This window comes from Chroicocephalus ridibundus, chromosome Z (assembly GCF_963924245.1).
Source record: "Chroicocephalus ridibundus chromosome Z, bChrRid1.1, whole genome shotgun sequence".
In the NCBI taxonomy this organism is placed as follows: domain Eukaryota; kingdom Metazoa; phylum Chordata; class Aves; order Charadriiformes; family Laridae; genus Chroicocephalus; species Chroicocephalus ridibundus.
Window position 1 is genome coordinate 55498442 of NC_086316.1, and position 27023 is coordinate 55525464.

General features: G+C 40.5%; 2 protein-coding genes across 3 annotated transcripts in view; one reads left to right on the plus strand and one right to left on the minus strand.

Annotated features, from left to right (window-relative positions):
* Positions 1-16717, plus strand: part of GLDC (glycine decarboxylase) — a 45845-nt gene extending 29128 nt beyond the window's left edge. Inside the window, exons 17-25 of the mRNA XM_063320604.1 lie at positions 7095-7220; positions 8065-8214; positions 8670-8782; positions 9394-9535; positions 11114-11225; positions 12500-12595; positions 14239-14411; positions 15123-15203; positions 16082-16717. Of these exons, the coding sequence (XP_063176674.1) occupies positions 7095-7220; positions 8065-8214; positions 8670-8782; positions 9394-9535; positions 11114-11225; positions 12500-12595; positions 14239-14411; positions 15123-15203; positions 16082-16225 (1137 nt within the window). The 3' untranslated portion in view covers positions 16226-16717. The remainder of the gene's footprint in view (positions 1-7094; positions 7221-8064; positions 8215-8669; positions 8783-9393; positions 9536-11113; positions 11226-12499; positions 12596-14238; positions 14412-15122; positions 15204-16081) is intronic.
* Positions 16718-19092: 2375 nt separating this feature from the next.
* The window catches only part of UHRF2 (ubiquitin like with PHD and ring finger domains 2), a 96737-nt gene continuing 88806 nt past the window's right edge, over positions 19093-27023 (minus strand). The window contains exons 11-16 of one of the 2 annotated variants that reach the window (XM_063319761.1): positions 25988-26150; positions 25318-25455; positions 24357-24480; positions 23796-23956; positions 21739-21837; positions 19093-20201 (exon numbers count right to left, since the gene is read on the minus strand). In XM_063319761.1, the coding sequence (XP_063175831.1) occupies positions 20055-20201; positions 21739-21837; positions 23796-23956; positions 24357-24480; positions 25318-25455; positions 25988-26150 (832 nt within the window). In that variant the 3' untranslated portion in view covers positions 19093-20054. Of the gene's footprint in view, positions 20202-21738; positions 21838-23795; positions 23960-24356; positions 24481-25317; positions 25456-25987; positions 26151-27023 lie in introns of both variants that reach the window. The other variant, XM_063319760.1, reaches the window with a different exon arrangement.

Genomic DNA, 27023 nt, shown 5'->3' on the forward strand with positions numbered 1-27023 from the left:
ATAGTCAGGAACAGAGGGTACGGAAGCCCAGCAGCTGGGATCCCTCACTAGGCACCAGGGAATCAACAAAGAAATCAAAGAGACTTGACAATCTGCAGCCTCTGGAGGTGGTTCCTGTTGAGTGTGAGATGTCCTCTCAAGGGTGATCTTGTCAATTACTGAGGCAATTGAACCCCTGCTGAGGAAGGTTTTCAGTATCTAAGAGAATTAGCAGTGGTGGAGGTGATCTGCAGTGACCTGGAAAACAAACAGGTCTCCACAGATTGGCATGACATCCAGTATACATGGGCCATGTAGAGGAGGTCTGTGGAAAATGCATGTGTCATACGCCAGTTCACTGGTGATGCTGGACTGTCCGCATCTTGAGATACCAGCTTTGGAGAGACTGTCGTGCCGGTTCCAGGGTGTTTCAAAGAGAATCCCTCCACTTCTCATCCCCAGAAGCAGTGTCTTGGCTGTCAGGGGTGCCCTATGGAGTCAGCCTCCCCCTGCCAGCGGGAAGGGGCGCCCCAGGTGCACACCACATGGCACCCTCTGGTTCTTCCTGCATGGCTGGACTAGGACTTGAGGCAAAGGGACAGTGCACTCACCTCGTAGCTAGAAGCCCACATACCTGAATTGCAGGGGAAGACAGCCGCTGAGGGATCCACCAAGAAGGCTACTACACCCGTTGCTGCCAAGACAGTGGAAAGCAACCAGCAGTCTGCCAGACACAGAATAAGGGCTGAAAATGCCTCTCCTCCTGAGTTTGGTGAAGGGAATTCTGGTCTGACACTACAGAAGTCAGAGAGTGAATATGACAATCAGAATTAAAGGGTCCCTGCCTCTGGCTGGGCAGAGGAAGGGATAACAAAGTTTAATGGACTGTAGGGATTTGATGGCCTAGCACATCAGATCCATGGGGGTTTAAGGCTTTGGTGCATACTGCTGCACAGCGTACCAAAATGCCTTCAGGGTAGGAGGGGGTGGGACCCATCTGGATTTGTGGAGTGACAGGGAGATGCCAACAGTTGTCTGTGTTGGAGGCTGAGTTGAGCCTAACAGGGGACAAAGGCAGAAACATGCTATTGTGAGGCTCAGAGTCTCCATGTATCCTTGGCATAGACTACCTCAGGAGAGGGTATTCTTCCACGGACCCAAGAAGATACTGGTAGGCCTTTGGTGTAGCCACAGCAGACACCAAGAAGATTAAATAACTATCTATCTTGTCTGGCCTCTCCATTGTAGGGTTGCTGAATGACAAAGAACAACAGGTGGTGGTTGCTACCATGATGGTGCACCAGTGGCAGTATTGCACCAACTGAGACTCCCTAGTTACTCCTGGCTATAAGTTGATTAATCTATTGGAGAGCCAAGAAGTGAAAAGCAAGACTTAATAACACTTAAATAGTCCCATAAGGCCAGTGCAACAGTCTGTCAGAGGGTGGAGGTTAACAGTGGATTACTATGGCCTGAATGAAGTGATGCCAGCATTGAGTGCTGCTGTGTGGGATAAGCTAGAACTCCAACATGAACGGGAGTCAAAGGCGGCCAAGCAGTATGCCACAATTGATATTGCCAAAGCATTTTTCTTGACCCCTTTGGCAGCAGAGTGCAGGCCACAGTTCACTTTCATGTGGCGGGCTGTCCAATACACCTGGAACCAACTGGCCCAGGGCTGGGAGGACTGCCCTATCTACCTATCAGTCTTTGACTGCTACAGACTGCATCGGAACAGGGTGAAGCCCCTGAACACTTGCAATGCATGGATGACATCATTGTATGGGGCAACAGAGCAAAGGAAGTGTTTGAGAAGGGGAAGAGAATCATCCACATCATTTGGAAAGCTGGTTTTGCCATAAAACCAAAGCAAGGTCAAAGGGCCTGTACAAGAAATCCAGTTCTTGGGACTAAAACGGCAAGATGGATATTGTCACACTCCTGGGGCTGCAATCAATAAAATAATAACTATGTCCCCACCAGCTAACAAGAAAGGAACACAGGCTTGTCTAGACACTGTGGATTACTGCAAAATGCATGTGTATACCAGGTTACAGTCAGCTTGTGAGCCTTCTCTATTGAGTGACCCTAAAAAAGAACTATTTTGAGTGGGACCGTTAGCAGCAACAAGCCTTTCAACAGATTAAGGAGGAGACAGTTCATGTAACAGTTGGGCCCATCCGGATGGGACCAGCTGTGAGAAACGTACTCTACACTGCCGCTGGGGAGCACTGGAGCCTCTGACAGAAAACACCTGGAGAAATACAAGGTCAGCCTTTAGGGTTTTGAAGCCAGGGGTATCGAGGATCCAAGGCCCACTACACTTTGACTGAAGAAGACATACTAACAGTGTGGGAGGGGGCTGAGCTCCTTCAGAAGTTGCTGGTACAGAAGCACAGCTCCTCTTGGCGCCACGATTGCCTGTGCTGTACTGGATGTTCAAAGGACGCTGCATAGAGTAAGTCGGTAGTGTCGGTCATGCAGCAGGCTTGGATGGGGAATCCCAGCTGTCCTGGAATCCTGGAAGAGATAATGAACTCATCGGAAGGCATAAGTCTCAGAGCATCACCCGAGGAGGTGACTCATGCGCAAGAAGTGACACCAGGTAATGATTTATCAGAAGGTGAAAAGCAGCACGGTCTGTTTACCAGTGGATCCTGTTGTGTTGTAGGAAACCATTAGAAGTGGAAGGCTGCTGTGTAGAGTCCTACACAACAAGCTGTCAAAGCTATCAAAGGAGAAGCCAAGTTGAGCCAGTTTGCAGAAGTTGGACCTGGACCTAGGGATAGCTGAATGAGAAAAACAGCCAGTACTCTATGTCAATACTGGCTCATGGATGGTGGCAAATGCCCTGTGAGGGTGACTGCATCATTGGAAAGAGACCAACTGGCAGCTCAGAGGTAAACCCATCTGGACTACTGCTTTCTGGCAAGACATTGCTGTCTGGGTAGAAAACATTACTGTAAAGGTGGATGTCATACAGATGCTCACAAGCCCAAGGGCAGCACCACTGAAGAACACCAAAACAAAGAGCAGGTAGACCAGGCTGGCAGAATTTAAGTCACTCAGGTAGACCTGGACTGGGAACTTGGGTAGACCTGGACTGGGAACTTAAAGGTGAGTTATTCAGAGCTCAGTGGGCCCATGAAACGTCAGGGCATTTAGGGAGAGACCTAAAATCTACAGATGGGCTTGTAATCAAGGAGCGGACCTTGGGGTTGAAGCCATCACACAGGCTATTCATGAATGTGAAACAGTGATTCAGATCTTCAGTGAGATGGATGCAGGCCCAGAAGTCCATGCCTCAAAAGAAAATGGGCAATGACAGTTTTTTGCTTTTTCAAGGTGGTATGACACTCCCTCTCCAGCTTTTTCCAGTTACAAAGGGAACAGGAACTGGTTATCTAAAACTTACACTGCTGATACAGTCAGTTGGTTCCCAGTAAAGCCACTCCTGAGAGAAGAAGCAGACAAGGCCCTGGTTTGCCTTCGTAGCTACACACAGAAGTCTCTAGGTTCATCCAGTTCTTGTCCATTCAGACTGTTTCAAATAAATTTCTGTAGGATCTATGGAGGTAACCTTGCTTCACAAGGGCCACAAAAACTGTACATGAATAATGCAAATCAGTTTTGATTCACTGAGGATCATCTTCAATTGGTAATGCTGCAGTTTGAAGGCTTAATTTGTATTCTCTTCTATACTAACTACCTGAAGCTTTGACCTCAAGGAGTCATTTCTCAGCTATACCATTGTAACCTGACAAAAGAGAGTTCTTGTAAACCTGAGAGGTGATGCAAGTGTAGTTAACCCCAAAGAGGAATCAGTTCTTACTAGTACACTATGTTTAATAGAATTTTGAATTCTAATTTTCTTTTAAAGAGAATTCTTTATTTGCTCTTAATGGCAGGCACTTACAGCTGAAAAATCTGAAAGTAATATTGTTCCTTTACATGCTTTCTGAACAATCTGTGATCCCTGGAAGAAAGGCTGCTAATTGTAGGTTTTAGTGAAATAGGTTGAAATAGGTAAATGTGAAAAGTTGGTGGTAGGAAGTTTCATTACGGAGAGATGATCGTGTGTTTGTGATATGAGAACAGCCAGGTTAGCCCAGACCAAAACTCCGTCAGTCCCAGCATCCAGTCTTACCATGGTCAATAGCAGACTGGTAGACTCCTCTTGCGTCAAGGAGTACAAGGACAAAGCAAGTGTACACTGATATGTATGTCATTGTATACTTGGACGGCATGTATTGTGCGCATATTGAGGTCAGCACACGGCTCCAGCTTTTACATATCTGAGGTTTGGGAACTTCCTGAACCAAAGCAATCCAAAGGCACTGCTTACGCATTTTTCTGCAATGAAATCTTATCACATGACCTCTTATGAGGAAACTTCTTGATATTTACAGTATCTTGGAGAAAACGTTCTGTGGCTTCATCACCTATTCTCATATAATCGTATTTCTTCCTAAGAAATGCTTCCTCTTATTTTTTTTTTAACTTGACATCTTAACAATTTCATCTAGCATCCTCTCACTCTTGAAAGATGATGAAACAGTTCTTCCCTGTTCACAGCTGGCATATCATGTGTTAATGTTGAGATTTTTCTTTTATCTTTATCCATCCTTATCTCTGTCTTGCTAGTTGGATTCCAGTTATTTGTCCATCCTTCTCAGAAAAGCCATCTCATAGCTTTGGTTATTCTCAGAGCTTCTGTGTTCCTTTTTCTTTGTTCTTTATTTGCTTTCTAGTTTTTGATGCAGTTGCTTTTTTTCCCCCCAACACCGCAAGATCTTTTGAGTGGCGATAGGTTCAAAACTAGGATCCCAGTTATGTATTGTAAAGATTTGTTTTCTTGTGTAATATTCTAGATCTACCTGGCTGAAGTATATTCGGTTTTGAATGCTGTTACTCAGGACTGTGGATTGTTTTCTGAACTATGAAATCAGTTTTTGGTGACCTGGGTGATTTTGTATTAGCAGGATAATTGGCATTTCACTGTATGTCTCCATTATAAGCCAATTATAAGTAAGTTGAAATGCTAGGGAACCGGCACAGGTTTATAATGTTCTATTAGGATGACCTCTCTCCACAGTGCCAGTGGACTATTTATCTTTTCTTTTCTTTCCTGTGTTTTCGTGAAATATTTATCTATGTGAACCTTCCCACTTACCGCACTGGAAACTAGTTTAGGAACATTTTTGGGGACCACATCAAAAACTTCTTGGAAATCTGAGATTAGTTAGATCTTCCTCTTTCGGACACTCACAGAGTTGTCTTTAAACAGTAGGAAAAAAGTCCTTAGTGCAATAATATCTGTGTTTTCTCAACCTGATTTCATACTTGGCTTTGGAACTCATTTGCCTTCTCAAAACGGCAGGGTCAATGTTTTGACCTCCTGGGAACGATAATCTCTGTGTGGGGAAACTACCTAAAACTGAATAGTGCATGTTGCCTTGTTCCGTCTTTGTTGCATCCAGATCACCTCAAGCTTGTTGGAAATCAGCCACTCTTCACGATTACAAGCTTTATTTTGTGAGTAGGGAAGTGAAATTAGGTTGGAAGTTTATTCCTTGGACAGTTATCTTCTGATTATCTGAGTATACTTTGCTGTTCCTCTTATTCTGTGCAAGATCCTTGGGCTTCTGTGGGTATCTGTGGTCCTTCTACGCTGAGAAACACCCAGAGGTTCGCTGCACAGAGGAGAGAGCCTGAGGGCTGCTTGCAGTTACTCACATTTAGCAGATTTCACGTGTTGTAGTACGATCAAGATAATCTTGGGAAAAAAAGGGGGGGGGGGGGCGGGGAGAAGAAAGCCCACAAAATGTTGGCCTTTCAACTGAAGTGACCTTTTCTCCCGGGCTGGAGAAAGTTAGTAAGGCAGGAGATCGGGCTTCTTGGGGTTGGCCTCATTGGGATTTGGTGCCCTCTCGTGGAAAAAAGGCACCGACATCGACCGACAGCTCACATCTGTCCGCTGGGTTGCCTCATCAATAACTTCTGTACCCAGCAGCTGCAGATGCAACCCAGTGAGACCGGGTGGCAATCTAGACTCGCTTTACATTTAAAATGAGTACACATGTGCCACGCTGCTTCCCGGCACCGGGGCCGGGATCCGTGTGGTTCCTTCCAGCGCAGCTGCACAGTAAAATGTTGAGACAGTTCCCTGCAAGAAGAGCAAATATCCAGGTGCTGGGAGAGATGGGTCACTTCCTTGGAATAGCTTTTAAAGTAACATTAACATTCGTCTCAGCATCTCTGTGGAACACGAGGTACAGACCACCATGTGGTTTCTCATGAAGACAAAGTGCCTTACTGACAGTTACTTAATGCAGCTAAGTTTGAGTAGCTTACGTAATAAACTTAGTTAAATTAATCCTTCCAAGAGAATCATAATAGACAAATGTTTCAATATCCTCATTGAATAGAAGCAAAGTTTGGGTTTTTTTAGAGAAGTTATATTTATTGTTTTTAGAAGGGGTGAAGTTCCCAGCAAATGTCTGGAAATACCCTGAGCTCCATTTTCCTAACTATCACTAACGAGAACTTACATTTATTTCAGAAAAAGTACTTTTTTCTTTCTAAATGAACTGTAGAGAGCATGTAAGTAGCTGTCTGAAACTTCTTAGCTATAATGAAAATATTTTGGTCTAAATTTTTGTTTTGAATAGAATACAGAAGAAAATGCTTTGGAAGTCAGCTAAAGATGTAGTGGAAAGTTGGAATTAGATAGTTTTTCCTTTCAAGTCATTGTATATATGGAGGACTATTACCATGAAAAAAGATAGTCTTTTTAAAAAAGGAGGAGTGAGAGGAAAGGATTTTAAATGTGAGTATCTGAGATAATATTCTGTAACTGCAACACTAACTGTGGTTTATGCAGCAAATGAAATTTTATTTTCCTAATGAGTATTTAGGTGCTGATACTTGAATGGATTGTCTTCAAAGAAAATTGAGTTGCATCCTTCAGTACAAGTGGCAGCTTGCCACTAAACATTCCCTCAGGATCCCTTTTGAAAACTTTGATGATGAGTTGTAGCTGACCATAGACCATAATGCTTTAAGATTTTTTTAACTGGTTACACTTTAGCCCCAGCTTCTTTCTCCTTTCTAAGGTTTGCCTGATTCCTAAATCTGCTCACGGTACAAATCCAGCAAGTGCACAAATGGCAGGGATGAAGATTCAACCAATTGAAGTGGATAAAAATGGGAGCGTTGATATTTCCCATTTAAAAGCAATGGTGAGTATTTAACTATCTTTAATTTTCAAGGCAGGAACACTTCTTTTCCTCCACAGGCAATAGTGTTGGCAACTGAGTCAGATTTTTCTTTTGGAGAAAATAGGGTAATAACAGTGAATACATGCTTGAAAAAGATAAGTTGTGAGATTTCCTTTAATTTGAGGATCTTCAGTGCAGGAGAGGCTCAGAGAGTCTTTCTACACAGTAAGTAGGCTCTTTTATAGCAGACCTTTTTTGTCTACATCTGGTATTTGAAATGCATGAAGCATGTTCATGAGTGTGAAGCATTTGAAACTGCACTTCAGCTTTCACTTAGCGAAGTTCAAGCCCACCTCTGCTGGGGAAGGTGTTGCTAGGCAACTTTTTTCACTTTTTTTGGAGTAGATTGGCTGCAGGTGAATCCTGAGAAGACAAGGGATTAGCAGGACACATTTCCAAAAATACATATTTGAGCAGGCTTTTATGGTAGTCGTGGAACTGTATTGCTGAAAGCAGGGGGATGGTCATTAGATCACTTTACCTTGAAGGTGTGGCTTGTCTTAAGGTCCCGCAAGTGACCATTACACATACATCTTTTAATAGCATGCCTTCTCCTTGATTTAAAGTTCTGATTTATTGAAAAAAACCTGCTGTTTTTCCATAGATATTGCTGAAGGAAAGACCTCAGTATCTTTTGCTGACTATAAATGACTTAGATTACCTGCTGATAGACTTGCTTCTCACCTGTAAAACGCCTGATAACCTTATCACATGTTTTCGTAAAAATCTTCTCTTAGGAAGCTTTAGGAGCCTCCATGACTTCTTCTTTTTTATTTTTTTTTTCCTCTCCCTCCCCTGGCACCAGGTGGACAAGCACAAAGAGAACCTGGCAGCCATCATGATCACATACCCTTCCACCAACGGTGTGTTTGAAGAGGAGATTGGAGATGTGTGCGACCTGATCCACAAACATGGTGGCCAGGTTTACTTAGATGGAGCAAACATGAATGCCCAGGTACAAAGTCTCCTGGGTAGATTTATTACAACTGTTTGTTGACTTGGAATAAAAATAGCAGAGCAGCACTCAGTTCAGACCGTAACACAGCTTCCTCACAAGATGGCACAGTGTTTGGGGGAGGAGGGGAGGTTTTCAAGAACAATAATAAAAATTAGATGGTGAAAACATTTCTCTTTTATCTGATTTTGCCCAGAAATGTTTTGTGAGATGCATGAGTTGTTCTCTGAAATTGGCTTAGTCTGCCTAATCTTTGTCAAAGACATTCTTTACAAACACGAATAAGGATTGCTAAAGCAAAAAATCGTTTGCATCAATTCTTGTTTATGATGCACCATGTTAAAGACAAACAGAAAAACATTTAACACCTTTTTCAACCTATTTTTCTCGAATGAAGTAATAGGTCTTAAAATGGCACGTAAAGAATATTTTGAGATGGAGTATTCCCTTCACAGGTGGGTCTGTGTCGTCCTGGAGATTACGGCTCTGATGTCTCTCACTTAAACCTTCACAAAACCTTTTGCATTCCCCATGGAGGAGGAGGACCTGGAATGGGACCAATTGGAGTGTGGGTATCTCTTTATTAGCCTTTTCTTTAAAAAAAAATAAGGAAAAAAAAATCCCATGGTGAATCTTGGTTGACAGTTCACTGAAGAACAGAGCCATGCATGGGAGAGGTGTACTGTTGTTTGTAAACTTTTGTCCTTCTCAGGGATAGTCACGCGCTGATCTCATGAACGGTGACGTTCACCTGTATTCCCAAACCCTCACTTTCAGCTTGGCCCTTTAGCGTGTATGGTGGACCTCGCTCAGCAGCCTGTTTTGTGAGGAAATGCAGAGATGATCTGTGGACTTTGAGTGATACCGTACGTAGTCCAGAACGCTGAATTGGTACATGAATCTATCCCATAGGGCAATCATATTTTTTGTAAATAATCTTTTAAAAAAATCATTTTGATTTGGATAGCTGAATGAGTATCTTGTGATAGGTTGAACTCTGAGTGCCATCCTCTGTCATCACCATTTACATTAATAAACTTTCTATCGAAGAAGACATAGCCCAGACTTCTGGATGACTGTGTTCTGAAGGAGGGCAAAGAGAAGCTACTGCTGAAACTGTCTAGAAATGATAACATAGGAACACACATTTAAGTTCTAAAATCATTGTTTTTGTTTTAGGAAGAAACACTTGGCTCCTTACTTGCCTACCCACCCTGTCATCAAAATACATCCGGATAAGGATGCATGTCCTTTGGGTACTGTCAGTGCTGCTCCATGGGGTTCCAGTGCTATATTGCCCATTTCCTGGGTGTATATCAAGGTGGGTAGACTTTTGTAAGGAGTATCTGCTGAGGGTCTGTTTCTGTTTCAGCGAGTCTGGGGACCCCTGGAACCACATGAACAGGTTTAAGAGCAATTCACCCTAAGATGTTTGCACAGACTGAAATGCATATGCATGGTCATAGGTTATTTATATCCTTTGAACAACCTTCTTTTCCAGTAGGACAATGGAATAGCCTATTGCCATGTGTTGCAATAGGAAAGGATGGCAGGACAACTGCTGTGCCTATGCAGCCCGCTTAATTCTTCTGTCTCTTGTCTGTAATAAGTTTTCACATTTAAAAGCTGCTTGGTAATTCCTGTTCTTCCAAGAATATTTTTCACTGTATGCTGCAGTATTGTTATGGTTGAACCTGTATGTAACATTTAACTTTCCAAAATCTGTTTAATGAGAACTTGAATTCCAGGGGATTTTACTACATTTGAAAAACTAAACCTAGTTTTGGCTTTGGATGTGCAACAATTTGATCATGATCTACGTAATTTTTTGATGCCTTGCAATGCAGTGGTAAGCCTGCAAGTATTTGGTTACCCATATGGAATTAGCCATCCGACAGAGATGGGTGTAGGTTCAAATTCTGTTTGAGACGAGGGTGTGCTGGGACCCTGAGCGACGTTTAAAGCTTTCAGCATGAGAAAGAGTTGTAACGGTGAGCAGAAGGGCAGCGTCATTCAGAGTACCCTGTAGCCAGCGTGATAGCCTAGCCATGGAAATTTCTGCTCGCCCGGAAACCAGCTCTTCTGGAATTGGAATGAACGAATATGAACTGTTAGAACTTCCATGGTGGCTTTTCAGCTGTGCGTAAAAATCCCTTTGTGATTTTTAGCTGGTTCCTATAACACAATATATAAACCAGTAAATTTTTAAGGGAAGCTGTTTCTTCACAATGCAGAGTGCCATCTCTTTACACTGTCCTATCTAAAGGGGCTACCTTGAAGGCTGTTCTGGCTTTCTTATCCTTTGCCAACTTACCTTTTAAGTGCAGTATTAGGAAAACTCGGCCACAGCTTAATTCCAGCACTGTCCTTTCACATTGCGTTAACAGAGAAGTGAGTGCATCTGTGTTCCTTTGGCTCTGGTCTTTGTTAATGCGCAGTATCATCTGTGACGCGACACCAGCAAGCAGCGTATGAGCTGCTGGGATGATCTGTGCAGGCAGCGCGTGTAGCTTTTTGGGCAGCTCTCTGGTGACAGGCAGCGTGCGCAGCTGTTACAAGTGTGCTGATGACAGTCTCCGAGTTCTGCTCGCTTTGTTTCTGTTCACTTCAGAACTCCTCAGTTTGCGGAAAGGTTTGGCTTGTTCACTTGTTGACTTTAGGCAAAAACTCTTATGTAGTGAGCAGTCTCATAAGCTACGTATACCCAAGTTGCTTTCAAGTAATACCCAGTGCTTTTCTGTGAGTGTAGTGTAAATAGCACAGTGTAATAGTGTGACTGCCTTAAAGCTAGCCAGGTGCGTTAAGGTGCTGTTGTCTATTATGGTTGCCAGTACAAGAACACACTTAGCTCGCTTGGGAGTGCTTTTAGATCTGTTTCTTCATGTTATTCCCCTTTTAGACAATGGGAGCAAAGGGTCTGAAACATGCTTCTGAGATTGCTATACTAAATGCAAACTACATGGCGAAGAGGCTAGAGAAGCACTACAAAATCCTTTTCAGAGGAGCAAAAGGCAAGTATTGGACAATTCAGGTTTTTTTCTACAAACCTGACTTTTTTTTCCGAGTGTCGAAGTTGGCTTGCAAAACGGTTCTTTTTTTAATGCTATGTGACAGCCACCTCTCGAACCTCTCTTGATATTGTTCACAAGAGAAATAACCTGCCACGCTGCTTCTGTGGAGGTACTGCAGTGAAACTGAGATATCTTGGAAGTAGAAGAAAAAAATGCCCGTTTGTAATTAGATGAAATGATGACAAAAGATGGAGTAAACCTTGGCATCAGATTGTTCTCCTTGAAGTCTAGTAGCAGATTAATGAACAGTAGAAAAAGAAGCAACAAAGTTGAGACTTCCAAATCTCCCTTAACCAATGGCACAACAATTTAAGAACTGGAAGCAATTTTTGGACCTGTACTTTCCCTTCCACACTTTCTCTGAACCCACTCCCCCGCCACAGATTTCTCCCATTTCCACTCCTTATTCTCCTTTGTGAGATGGGGGAGAATCCCCTTGGCAATGCAAAATACTTCAGCTACATTCTGGTTCCCTGCTACAGCTCTCCAGTCTTGCAGGACAGAAGTAATGAGGAAGAGGTGAGAGAATTATGTTACAGTAGCGTAACTATCAGAGAATGCTATTTTGCTTGTTTAAGCTGAATGGCACCAAAGAACATTTGAGTACAGTATGTCTGCCCTTCAAAATATGTCTTAAATTAACAGAATACACCTTGGCTAAACCTGCAGGTTGGATTTTAAAAGAATAAGTTATTTCCTCACAGAAGTGAATGGAAGTTGCAAATTTTAAAGGATTTGGCCATGAAATGGAATAAGGTTCTCCAGGATCATGCATATAAACTTAGATTAACGTGTCTTTAGCCTCTCTGTAACAACAGATTTGAGCTTTTCTGGCATAACATAAAACTGATTATCTTGTACATGCATAACTGAAGATACCCTAAGACCAAAACGGTGTTGGGCCACTGACAAATTCAATTATTTTTCAGAGTACTTGTAAATTACAGGAGCTACTTCGTCCCCCTCTTTCCTAGTTCTGATCTTGGAAATGAGGCCGGCTCTTAATGTGACGTGGGACGCAGGGGGCCAGTCTTCAGCTACTGAGTTGTATCTCTCTTACCTAATAATTTCTCAGGTTTGAGTTTTTGCCCAAGTGGATATTTTTTAATTTGTCTTCTTGCCATGTTCTCCACAAAGCCAATCAGAACAGACTGCTTGGTAGATTGCATTATTCTCCTAGTAAGTAAACATAGCGTAGATGTCTTCATTTACAGGTTATGTAGCCCATGAATTCATTCTGGATACAAGACCTTTCAAAAAAACAGCAAACATTGAAGCTGTAGATCTTGCTAAGAGACTTCAGGATTACGGTAAGTCAAATAACATTTCTTTTTTTTATTTAAATAGCAGCTTAAGTGAGAATGTTCTAAATCTCTCCTAAAGGGAGCCATAAACATTCTAGTCCTGTGCTTATGCATGATCATAGAATCATAGAATCTTCATGGTTGGAAGGGACCTTTGAGATCATCGAGTCCAACCATACACACACACACAAAAAAAACCCAATCCCTACAATCTCTGCCACTAGAGCATGCCCTGAGGTGCCACATCTAGATGTTTCTTAAATACCTCTAGGGATGGTGACTCAACCACCTCCCTAGGCAGGCTGTTCCAGTGCCTGACCACTCTTTCAGTAAAGTAACTCTTCCTAATATCTAATCTAAACCTCCCCTGCCGCAGCTTCAGACCATTTCCTCTGGTCCTGTCCTTAGTCACCCGGGAGAAGAGGCCAACACCCCCCTCTCTCCAGCCTCCTTTCAGGTAGTTGTAGTGGGCAAGGAGGTCTCCCCTCAGCCTCCTCCAAGCTAAACGTGCCCAGCTCCCTCAGCCTCTCCTCGTATGACCTGGTCTCCAGACCCCTCACCAGCCTCATCTGTCCTGGTCATTTCAGGTCTGCTCATGTTCATTAAGGGCTTAGAGAGACAGAGATTTGCATCAACTGAGTTGAAGTAGCTGCTGACAAGTCTGCTGCTACCTCCCCAGTTTTGTAAACTGCCCCTTCAAATTTGTGATTACGTGACCATCGGAGCATTAGCCATTGGAGCAAGTGGGCTGGAGACAAGAGCTTAGCGAGATCCCAACAAAACAGAAAAAAAAAAAAAAAAGGAAAAAGAAAAAAAGGAAAAGAAAAGGAAAACGGAAAAGAAAAAATTTTGAAGTACACATGTTCTGAAGTGTCTGATGGTGGCTACTCTGTGGCTGCCAGACTAGATGACCCATTGAACGGCTTGATCCTGTGCAACTGTACTTCTAACGAATAGGTGTAAAAGCTGCTAAACCCCAACCAGTAGCACTTCATCAGTGAAACAAGCCAAAGCCCAGTTGTGATATCAAAAAACCCCACCCCTCCTGCTCTTTGTGAGTGGCTTATGGCCTTAAGTAGCACACACCACTTCAAACAGACTTTTCAGTAGGTATGGAGGTGAGTTACATGGGTAATATTAGTAAGGTTCCATCCTCTGCAGCTGACAGAGAAGTGTCACAAGGCTCTAATTAGCAGAAGTGCAGGAAGGGAATCACGAGAGATCACCTTTTCTTTTTACCTTGTCTACCAGTGCACTAATCGATACCCGTCTTTGCCATTCAGCCTGTCATAAGAAGGTGAAGTGATAAAACACGTCTGTTGAACTGAACAGCAGGACCAGAAATAACCTGGGAAACACGCGATATACTTCAGGCTAAAAAGTAACAAAGCAAGAGGAGCAGGTTTTAAGAGCGTTTCATTAAATCAGTGTGTAGCTCTTATTATAAATAATAGAATAGCATCACCCTTCAGTGTCAAAAACAAAGATAGTCTTACCTATACAGTACGCTGCCAGCACTACCAACGGGTTCACTCCTGTACAGATTATTAGAAAGGGCTGAATTTTTGAATCGATTGCTAGCTAATGCATATATGAACTCACAACCTATTGAGAGTTATTCTGATTTCTTCTGATTTCTTCTTCATCAGGTTTTCATGCTCCAACCATGTCCTGGCCAGTGGCAGGGACACTTATGATTGAACCAACAGAGTCTGAAGACAAGGCAGAGCTGGACAGATTTTGTGATGCAATGATCAGTATTCGGCAGGAAATTGCTGAAATAGAGGAGGGCAGGATGGACCCTCAAATTAACCCACTCAAGGTAAGACGGCATGTAGAGCAAGTTACCAGCATCAGCTTAACGCTGGAGACTTACCTGAGACTACGTGAGCCCACTTCCTGGTCTTTCAGTACTCTCAAAAATAATTGTGTCCAACAGTGAACACACAAACTTCTTGAAATTTGACTTTTTAAAAAATCTGAAGCTTTTTCAAACTTTGAATTTTGACTTTTTCAAGTCGGAAGTCTGGCCTTTGTTAAAGAGCAGAGAAAGTTATTTACGCAAGCACAAGATCTGTAATTTTCGAGGCCGTCTCAAAGTAGTGGAAGAGAGATGATTATTTATCTGGTTTAAGAAGGGAAGTGGAATGACCTTAAAACTAACAGTAAAATAAAGACTGAATGAATGATTTTAGCAGCTGCAGCACAAAATTGCTATAGGCTCAAGTTCTATTCAGCTCTCGTAAGGCTGTACCAACTTTTTAAGTATCGAGGGAATTTAGTGAAAAGCTGGAAGCATATTCAAAACTTGGGTAGTATCTTCAGGCAAACTGAAAAATCCACATACTGACTTGCTTCTTGTCATAAATCTGCCTTTTTTTCCCCCCCAGATAAACAGTATTCTCAAGAGACTCTCTAGATAGTCGATAGTAATTATTTATATGCAGTAATGTGAACTTGAAGGAGGGTTCACACTGATACGTTCAACTGAATTCAGTAATTTCATGTCCTAAACGTGTCTCTTTGCTTGTAGATGTCACCACATACTCTGAGCTGTGTCACTTCTTCCAAGTGGGATCGTCCTTATTCCAGAGAAGTGGCAGCATTCCCGCTGGTGAGTAAACAGGGTCCTAGTGGTGTGGTAACACATAAATGTGCTTTCTGCTCTGTGGTTTTCTGGACAGTTGGAGATGAAGTACTCTGTTAAGAATAAAAACTTCAGAGCCATTTTTACTGTTGCTCAATTGTTATGTGTGTGAGCTGTACAGTAGTTTTGTTACTGTTGTTTTTCAAGACAAGGAAAAAAGATCTTCAAAAAAAAAAAAAACTCCCTACACATGAAGTGCAAATTTGAATTTCTAAATCTCAGCACTTCAATATTGGACATTCCTATTGGAAACAGACCGTTCAGTTCTGACGTACTGTTTTGGGAGCCTGTGGTGCAGAGTCCCACGTCCAGATGTTCAAAGCTCTGCTCCAAAGAACTTGGATGAGGGTTTGAGAAGATGAATGGTCAGCACAGGGCAAGCCACACCACTGTGAGCCTGCTCCAAAAAGGTCAAATTGGAGCTGGATACATCAGACTTCTTCAGGGCACTACCTAAAATTGCTTCCACAATCTTAACAGTTAGACGTATGCATAACTAACTTTTCTCATCTAAAACAGAATTGCATCTATTTTATTGCTATGTACTGTTTCAAAGAGGAAGAATTTAACTGCACCTGTAAAGTTTGACACCTTATTTTATATATTATAAAATATTGAACAGCACAGGTCTTGGTAGTTGCCTCCACTGTTCCTTGGTTCCTATCCATTATACATGCTTGTTAACTTTCAGGGACTGCAAACAGAGTTTGAAGAAGTATGACTTCACTTAAAAAATCCACTTTTTCAGCATTTGTCATACTTAAAAATCTAATGTCTGTTACGATTATGTAGATTTGTTTGGTAGGAAAATTAAAACAGTTGGGTTTTTTTTCTTCTGTACGTAGCCATTTGTCAAGCCTGAAAGCAAGTTTTGGCCCACAATTGCTCGCATTGATGACATCTATGGAGATCAACATCTGGTTTGTACCTGCCCACCAATGGAAACCTATGAATCTCCCTTTTCTGAACAGAAGAGAGCATCTTCGTAAGACTGCTTCCAGCTGCCTAGATTTCCAAGTCCATCAGGATGGCCTTTTCCTCCCAGACCTGATAGGGGATTTATATACTGTGTATATTTTGGATAATCACGATGTTTGTTAATTGAATCACTGCTCAGTTAAAATGTAAATACAATCAATATGTTAGATGTAAACAAAATGTGATTGTTCCACAGCAGTTGATGTTGAAGTTGCCTTGATTAAGTATTTTGTCTGTTTTGTGCTGAAGTTTTAACAATTAACACCCAATTTGCAAAGTGGCATAGAAGATATGGTTAAAAAAAGTAGAAGAGATGCAGATGCATAAGGCAATAGTAATGAATATTAACTGCAGGAGTAATTGTTTATATTTTGTAAAAAAAGATGAAGTAGATTGTTAATTTACTTCACATATTACCACTAGCATTGCTAGTGTTAATATTTCATACTGTTTTTTTTACCTACCAATGTTAGTGCTCTAATAAAATTGTTCAGAATTTTAAACGTTGTCACGTTCTGCATTTTAACTTTTCAGCTGCATTTATCCAACAGAGCAGTATTAAATTATGAAGCTTAAGTTCTGGTTTGTCAGAATTGCCAAAGCAGCAACAGCTTCTACACAAAGCAAAATCCTCACAGAGATTAAGATTGCAATAAATCTCTGATATTTTCATGATCCAGAATTACCAGTTTTACTGAGCAGTAGCAAACCAAACTTTTTTCTACATGATGTCAGTTTTTCCTTTTAGCTCCATCTAAGCCTCTCCTCTTATTCCAGAGAAGGCACGAAACACCTTTTCTAACAGACTGTGAACTGCTTAGCATGAGTTAGATCTTGTCTAACAAAGTATTCTCCTTCCACAGTTCCCCAAATCTGGGTACTGGCTTTGGTTATACGTGCACACAACATGCCTTGTTTTGTCATCCGAGCCTACAGCTTGTGTAAAAACTGATTCACGGCTTTAGTTCCGGCCCTCCAAGAATACCGACAGCACCCCAAGAGCAGACCCCTACTGCCACACGCTATGCCAGAACGCAGACCTTAAACAGGAGCCTCTTCTAATCCGTTCCCAGTGATATTTATATAAAATGGATCATCTCACCAGTTAACACAGACAGAGTGACATTCATTTGCGTTTGTTGCGAGTGAGCGCCCCTGTAGAGACAAACTCACTCAGCCACACACAGCAGGGTCCTGGGCAATGAGGAAGCAGGTGCTGGGGCAGTGCTCAGGCTGGGGAAAGGACTGCACCGTTTTGGACCTTACAACCAGCACCGACTCAACCTCCTCTTGAAGGTCTACACGCATGCTCACGCCTGGGAGCTTTCTCACACAAATGAGGCTTCTATTCACAGTACGATTTCAAGTACTGTATTTTTGTGCCCGTCATGGTGAAAGTTTTGGGACTGCAATTTTTTCACTACCTACCTTATGACTTCAATGGGGGCTTTAATTACATGAAGAGACTGCAGATGACAGGAGACAGGAATGAATTTCATTAAAGGAAGGTTAGGCCAGATAGCAGCTTTGATGCGAAAAGCCGCACCTATGTCCTAAAATGTCTAAATACATAGTGAAGAAAATTAGAATTTTATACTCTAGACTTTACTATTGAAAAGGGTGCCTTTCAGTAGCTACTGATAGAGCACTGAGTGTGTAAAAAATTATGAAAAAACACTGCAAACTTATAATGTGAAGAAAGGACGGTCTTTCTGCGTTGCCAGTCTAACTCCACAAAGTCTTGTCAAGCTACATTAATGTTTGTTAAAGGCAGCTTCATGCTTCTTGATTGTGTCCGTCACTGAAAAGATGTATTAAAGAATTCATTTACATGTTTTTGTATTATGCAGAGAACTTCCCATTGTTGATCTCAAACTGACAAATTTATCTCATCCATTAATTGTTAAAAGCTACCAAGTGAAAAAAAAAAAACATTAAAAGGTATAAAATACTTCACAGCACTCAAATATCAAGTAAAAAGCCACAGGTTTTACGTGCTTACTGCACAGATGCAACGATTGCTACAAAGGTAAAATTACATCTGTTTTCCCCCATAAAATACTGAGCTTCTATGCTGTAAAACACAGAAGCTCAACAGGATCTAAGAATCTGTCTACAGCTCTTTTAAACTATGCTTAACACCAATACCAATTCACCTACTGAACAAAGGCTGAACCCTCATTCTAGTCAGCACAGAGGAGTTAAATCTTTCAAAACTGTTCAGCAATGCCTGGTTTTTTTATATCTGACTAGAGAGATAGTACCAGCATTATGCATTTTGGATGCAACTGAAATCCTAAGTAGAATGGCGGGGGAGAGGGGGAGCGTGGGGGGAGAGAAGTTACTTATTTCGGATGAGGTGAGTAAGCCATTCAGCTAACTTTCAGCCACGAAAACCAGCACTGCCATGTCCATCTCAATTCATTACCACACCAGGTTAGGGGTAAGATCTTAAATTACGGAGAATGACATATATACCTCCATATATACTTCTATATACGTGGGGCACCCACAGCTCCCAGCTGTCTCTGGCAGCAAGCACCGCCAACGCCAGTCCCTCTGACTCCAGTACATGGGTTGAGCACTAACAAGCTTCCTTCAAATGCTCAGTAGAGACCAGAGCAGCTACGTGACACCTGCTGCTATGGAGTACATATGAGCCCATGGGTATCGATGTCAGGTTAGGGTTTGGTTTTGTTTTCCTTAACTAACAATGTTTTTTTCCACTGAGAAATGAGTTAAAGTATACAAAGCCTCATGTCTGAAAAATAAGAAGCTCCCCTAAAGAAAGCATTTAGTAATTTGGGAAAGAAATCTGTAAAAATGTTATGATTAAAGTAAGTGGGTAATAGTAAAAACAAAATTAGCAACTTTTCTGAATCATAAAATATTTAATAAGGTATATTTTTGGGGGGGAATATATTGTATATAAAATTTCAGATCACAATATGAAGCGATTTGAACCCTCTCCAAGCTAGCACTGCCTTCAATGCCATGTAGATGTATTGCCACCGATACAAGAACTACTAAAAGCATACAGTTTAACTAATACAGAAGTGGCTTTTTCATATGAAATATTTTTTACACAACTAGAGTGTCTTGAATACCCTCTTTAAGTGCAAAAAACACAGATCACTTTACACTAATGCAGCAACAATGCATTCATATTGTTCTCATTAGTCATTAGTAGTCAACTTGCATAAGATACAAGAAAAGCACAATGAAGCTCACAAAAATAGACTAAAAATCAGCCTGTTCTTGCAAAAAAAAAAAAAAAACAGCATAATGGAAGAAAAAGACAAAAAAGGATTATGCACACCACAGAATTTGCTGTTCTTTAATCCAGCTGGCTTAAGTGCTGTTTCTGTTTTTTGCTGTTTTTTGTGGGTTTTTGTTTTGGTTTGGGGGTTTTTTTGTAAATCAAACCACATGGACCAGGCACAACTAATATTCAGGAGGCAGTGTGTAGCTAAAACTTCACTAACTTTTTGTCATCCCCACAATTTTTTTTCCTCTGTCCTGAGGTAGTTACAAAAAAAACAAATCATAAATTAAGCATCAGCTAGGCCAGTAAGAGCTGAAGCTTTTCTTTTTTTTTTTTTCTCTTTAAAAACTATTTGTTAACTGGCCAAAACTACCCTTGATGTTAAAAGACAGCTGAGAATTAGAGTTCTCACTACACCGAAAAGATGGCTATGAGGGGAAGAGGGTTAGCTGCTTCAAAATGTGACAATATATCAAGTCCCATCAAGCTGGCTGGTCCACTGTTGAATTTCCCATGTTTATTCTCCTTTACTGTCTATAAAGTCACTGGGAGAAGTACGGAAGGATCTCAGCACATCATCGTCCTTTACTGTAACCAGGGAAGAACTGGTCCAGCAGTGTCTGCAGTATCTTGTTGGGAACCATGGTGTAGCCCTTTCCCAGGTCATGGCGGCAGGCAGGGCAGGTGAAGACTTCAGCTCTGAAGGAACGCTGTAAACAGCTCTAGGACGTGACAAAGACAGAGGAGTAAATGGTCAGAACTTTGTTTTAAACTGACAGCTTAACCAGCAAAAACTAAGGAAACACTACAAACCCAAGATGCAATCTGCTGTACTACCAGAAAAAAGGAAGCCCTCAGGCACCTACTTCTGTTTCTATGACTAAAATGTCGTCATCACAGGAGAACTCTGGTCTGGGGATGTGAAACATTGAGCTCAGGAGGAATTAAAACAAATCACTACTGAGATTTCCCCTTCATTTCCACTGGTGCCTTGCTGTGAATTGCAGCCGCGTCTGCAGCTTCCTTCTAGCTTCCCGGTTAGATCGCTACGGTTTTCCAGACCTTCATCTCAAGAGGCAGGTGAGTATGTAATTATCTCCATCTACCTCATCGGATGAGATTCAGTTAAGCCTTAAAGACATATGTAGAATAATACAATCTCTAAGACATTAGCATCAGTGCTGCCCTCCTTAGTATGTTAGCACAGGCTGCAGAGAGCCCGAGCACGTGAGCTGAGTATCAGAAAGTTATCAGGGCAGATCTGTGCCCAAACAGCAATAGCAGCTCACTATCAACAGCTTTAACTGAATGTTATTTCGTATTCGCAAATATTTACTGGCATCTTCAAATCCTGTGTTTTCTGAGTTTGTTGCCATTCAGCTTTCTCTTCTCCACAGTTTTCCGATTTCCATAATTCTAAATATTAACCCCTTCATAACACTTCTTATTTTTTAAGGAGCCATAATCATTCTCTGTGTGCAGGCCAGCCACAACAACACAGTGATTTTTACTGGAGTGATACATATCTTCCTGAACAGTGAATTTCCATTATCGGACATTGTACTAGGACGATAATAGTCTGAGTCCTTTTGAGCTCCTAGGCAGAAATACTAGATATGACAGGCACAATTCAAATATGCACAATTCAGTGCATGATTCTTTACACACTTGTGCTACAGAAATTAGCTCTAGTACTAACTGGATTCCAAACTCCTTACTTTATATCCAACTGATCAAGATTTTAAGATACACAAGTTATAAATTGACTCTGGTGGCCCTCCTACCAAACATAAACAATACCAAGAATAACAACATAACTTATTCCAAATAAGTCCAAATAGTTTTCTTGTATTTATCCTGCATCCCTTCAACCCCTCTTAAAAACTGTTAGACAATTATAAACTCGGTTTTTATTTCTCTAACTATGTAAAATTATGTTATTGCTACTGCACCAACACCTAGCTCCTGGACCTAGTATATGTCCTGCTGTGCTTCCTAGTGTAATTTCACTGATCACAAAGGATAACAGCAACGGTAAACTTCACTCATGTCTGTCAAGAACTACACTAAACGTACTCCCACTCTTCATTACATAAAATCAAGGTTACACAGCAATCACTAAATGCAAACTTGTTGCATGTTTTTGCTCGGAATGTTAGGCAATAATTATTGTCTTTATTTCTAAAACACATATGGCTTTGGTGACTCATGTCTCAGAGCCAAGAAAACAGCCCAGAGCAAGACCAAGTTTATTCTTACTTTACAGACGTTGTGGAGGCACTCTGTTGTCACTGGCTGGTAAACCAGCTCCTGGCAGCAGACACACATAAAGGATTGTTCCAGTTTCTTCAGAAAATTCTAGTGTAAGGCAAAGGAATAAAAGAAGACAAACTCTATTACAGTTCTCGTAAATGCCACTTATTACATAAAGATAATCAATTTCCAGAAGTTCTTAAGCCCTCCATATCCATGAGGGCAGCTTTCTAAAAGAAATCAGGAAGCAGGTCCATAACTGCTTAATTTCCCTGCTTTTCCACAAATCAGAGAAGTAATGTTTTAAAGATTATTTACTTGTTTGTACGAGTATTGTTACAAACAAAGTGAAACCGACCAGAGGGCCCCTCATGCCTGATTCTTATCATAGGTGAGAAAATTTAGGAATTGTGTTTAGTAACTGCTTCTAGAAATTTGCATATCCCTGAAAGATCTCTTGCTTCTCTGCCAAGGGAACTTCTGCTAAGAAAGCCACTTCTGCACCTCCTCCTCCGCTCATGGGTTCTGGCCAGCTTACTGGCTTAGTCTCCTCAGGCCAAATTCTCTGCTGCGTGTAAATCAACCTCCCTGATTTTTTATCTCTGAGGAATCTCAAGATAGATTTGTACCAGGTGTTCTACACACACACAAGCACGCTTATCTCTGGCATGTCAGTGATCTCCAAATATCTCAGGAATACAAGCTTGGGTATACAAAAATAAAAGCAGATCTACAGGTAATAAAAATATGGTTCGTTGTAATAATTCTCAAAATACTAGATTTATCTTAAACCACATTTTATTTAATTAAAAGGGAAGGTGGTTGTTTCAAGCAGAAAATTTACATTTTCACAGTAGCAACCCAAAGCTACCAGTGATTCCCGTTGCCTTTAGTGGAAACCAAATGGAAGTCCTACCAAAATTATTGGTAGGAATACAGAAAAATGTATTCTCAGTAACTCAACTGCTGTTAAATGACTGTTTTCTCCTTTTTACAAACACATACCTCTATTGCCTGTCATCACGCACAATTTTAAGAGCTGAAACTTCTTCTAGTCATTACAGACACTGGATAGAAGACAGATAACAGCAAGTACCTTTACATTATCAGTACCTACACAAAGACAACTGCAGCAGTATTGTAGCAAAACTAGTACTGTAAGTGGAAGAACAGGGAGTTATAGGTGCTTTTTGTGTTACAGAAGCACCATAAATAGCCACTGGTAATTCTCAAATAAACTAATTATGTATGTCCATTTTTAGATACACATTCTCTAACCAATAGTTTGGTTTCCACCAAGTTGAGTTTTATCAAGATATTTTAACTTCTTAGTGCCATGATATCTTCTGCAAAACAGCTAAAATAACTGTGAACTTGACACTGGTAAGACTAATTATCACTGAAAGATACAGGAGATATTTCAGGAGATATTCCTTTTGTGGACTTTTTTTTATACTAGTGTTTATAGTCTCTTCAACCTTGAGCTATTCTTGCTACTTTCATGACAATTAGGGGAGGAAAGTATTTTCTCTCTTACTTAAGGTTCCCTCTCTATAGACTGTGATAATCTAGATTTGGATGAAAATATTTTAATTTCATATCTAAATTTGAAGATAACAGTACTTCTGCCTTCTTAAACAAAGCAAGCAACCTGTATTTTCTGTCATAAAACTTTCTGCCTGAACAAAGAGGAGTGACTAGAATCATCTTTCTTCATGTCTCATTTCTTACATCCGCACAGCACAAAAATCCACTTAAAATTTCAGAGAAAACACACTCCCTTCAAAATTGAAATGGAAAAAAAAAAGCCTCTTCTAACTGCAAAATGTTTTTTGAGCAAGAAAAGATTACTATTACACAGATGTAAAATGAGCCATCAATAGCAAAATGTACAAGTAAGGATTATTTTCTTGAAATCAAAGTCTTACAAATAAAAATAATGCTAGACACAGTCTGTATTCAGCAGAAGTTCAACAAGCAAATTAGGTTTTAAGAGAGACTCAATATTTCTCCTATTTGTCTAAAGAAAACGTAATTAAAAATGATGCATGCAGGAAACATACTGGTCCTTCCTTAAGAGAAGCGAGTACTTCATCCCACAGTTTCTGGTTCATACAGTCTTCTCTAATCAGCCATTGCTGCTCTTGGGTCAGCTGGAAAGCCTCTCCTTTCCCTCCATCTCCCATCCTCATGGCTTTGGGTGTATTCGTAGGTACCTCTATACCTGCTTAAGATTATGACCATCAGACTCAGTAACAACAGAGTGTTAGTCTGAACTACTAAAAGGGGAAAACAAAACTGTTTCTAGAAGGCTAAAACATGGATTACACTCATGAAATGCGGCAATCAAACCCCTACTCCAGTTCCTACTATTCATTGTTTTGGACTGCAGCACAAAGTTGTACAGAAGACTTCACTTTTTCTATAGAGCTTAAGAGAAAAAAAACACCATAAGAGTAGTAAATAAGATAAGATACTACTACTGAATTACAGAGCATGTGCTTATCAATTTACATTAGTATTCCAAATAACTTCACGCTTCTGCAAAGTTTCCATGCTACTGGCTTAACAGATGTAACACGAGAGACTTTGCAGATGAATGCTAAGGAAATAAAAAGAAATACCATCATCAATTGTCCTTTTCTGGTTTCCGTTACTCTGGCTGGTTGGCTCCTGTTTCACAGTTTGCTTTTTAACCTTATCTTTCTTCTCCTTACTAGCCATGGCTTCCAAATAACCTTCTGGATACTAGAATAAAAAAGCATAGATTTAAAACAAAACCCACTGACATACAGTAATTATGTATTTACATACATATTACATTACAAATACCAACAAGACTAATTTCTTAAAGACTTTAAAACCCTGTGACTACATATTGAAATAACTACCAAATAATTTTAAAAACCCTACATGATGGAGAAAACATTTAAATTATTATCTATTATTAAGAAAGCGTAATGAAGTCAAAGAATCTAATCCAGACTCAATTGTATGAAAAGGAACCTCATATGCCTATCTATCCCTTACAACTATACAAATCAGTTAGGCAAAGCTGAAGATGATGGTACACTGTAAGATATACCATTGCCTTGCTAAGAAACAGTATTGTTAAGTCTTTCCATCTTTCCTGGATTCTGCAATGCCCAAGTCCTCATGGGTCAGTTTATATTTGCGCCTGAAATACACTATCTATACAAACTCCTCAGTCACATAGAGAGAAAAACACATAAAAATGCAGAGGTTTTTCAATTTCTCAGGCAGACTCAGCTATAACAACAGTTGCTTGTAGAAATTCTTTCCAGCCTGAGGACCGCAAACTGGATTCAAACTCTTAATTTTTCAATCCATATATGCAAAGCAATTCACTGCTAAGGTAGAAAGCTTCATTCACTGTTCCTTCTGCTATGTCACTAGTACAGGGTTCTTTCAGCGTGCAAATAATCTGTAACGTGTTCCAGCATTAAATCCTGCCACAGTGAGGTGCAAGAAAAAAAACGGGGCTTTAGTTTAACTGATTTCTATTTCTGGAATTCGTTTACTGGAACTCAGAATAAAAACAACTCTGCAAGTCCTGATTCGAACCTGTACGCTCAGACCCAGTTTCTTTGACCGCTCCATTCCTTCTGAAGTCCAAGGTGCAGGCTCAACATCATCTCTCCTCAGAAGGTAGCGCCAAACTAAAAATCCACATTTTCCAATTTCGGGCCAATATTTCACCACCTAAAGAACAATATAAAATTACTGCCGTTATTTTATCACGAGGCAAACACATGCATATAGTCATACTTCAACTGTTCAAGAAGAAACGAGGACTAAGTTATACACTACTATTATATAGCAGCTTTTCCCTCGGGTGTGAAATTTTTGTATTTTTGATAAATACAGTGCTCTTAAAAGGCACACTTTTATTTCAGACACTGAGAAGTCATTAAATGCACAAAAAGCTAGGATACAGTTGGAAGGAGCGAGGAAACAATTTGATATCCAGGGATGAATATGACTCAGTAAGCCCATATAAAGTAGTTTACCACATTCAACTTTATATATCCTATTATGGATTATGTTCTGTTATCACTGCTCTGAATAATTTCATTTCAGTTCTTTGCAGAATAAGCTAAGGCTAAAAAGCTATCATAGAGAAAAAATAATTATTTCTTTTAGGTAATACAGAAGAATTTGCAATGTAACACGTATGAGACTTAAAAACAGCTGAAGAAAAATGTTATGTTGCACTCAGTAGAAATCAGAATACCTTGTAAATGCCATCGTATCTGTTGCCTTCCTCTGGGGCATATTTGCTGATCCGCCGTCCTTTTGAACTGCGCACTACTCTGACTGGCTTACCAGCTCTCCAATTCTTAGACTCTGCTCCATTTTTGTCATCCAGTGGGGCATCACAGTTAAGGGCCAATGCCCTAGGAAGAGAATTAAAATCTTCATAAACTAGATTGCTTCACAGAACAGATTTTTGAGAATTAATGTAATTAACTCATATCTATTTCCCTTGCCTAATTATGCTTTATCAAGCAGCACAGAACTTTTCAGTATTTTCTCTTAAAACTGCAGAACTGATGGAAGCAATGAGACCCATTCTACCATGTATGCAAAGAAAAAAACAGGAACACAAAGCATTTTGTCAAGGCTCCAGATAAAAACTCATCTGATATCATTAAATAAAACAAACCAATCCTTTTAGATTTAACATTCTTAATTTTTTAAAAATAATCCCTTCCTAAATAGCATTGAGGGAATTAAGAGAAAATGATACCAAAAGGCAAACTTTTCCTATTGCTATTCCCCATTAACTGCAGATTTTAAGGCTTTTTAAGTGTGTACACAAAGAATATGGTGAAAAACACCGTAGAAATAAAAGCAGATAGTAACCATGCAAAAAACTCATAAAACTCATTAGTAACTGAAGTCTCTCACATAATACATTAATGACTCAGAGTAGGAGTTAAGTAATAGTAGCCAACTCAAGGACAAGCAAACCCCTTTATCCACTAACTACATGAAGACCCTCTTCTAGAAACCTGCAGTAAGACAGCATGAATACCTACTAGACCAAGCTGCCATAATGCACAGTATTTCTACTACCACAGCCTGGTTTGACCAGGGGTTGAAAACCCTTCAGAATCAGACCAAACCATTGATCTCAGAACAGAAGAAACGATATCGTTTATAAATAGCCACGGTATGAGTCTAAAACCCATATTGTATGGAACAGCAAGAGACAGGTATACAATGCCAACTTTAAAAATGTTTCTTATATAAAAACAAAAAAGGAA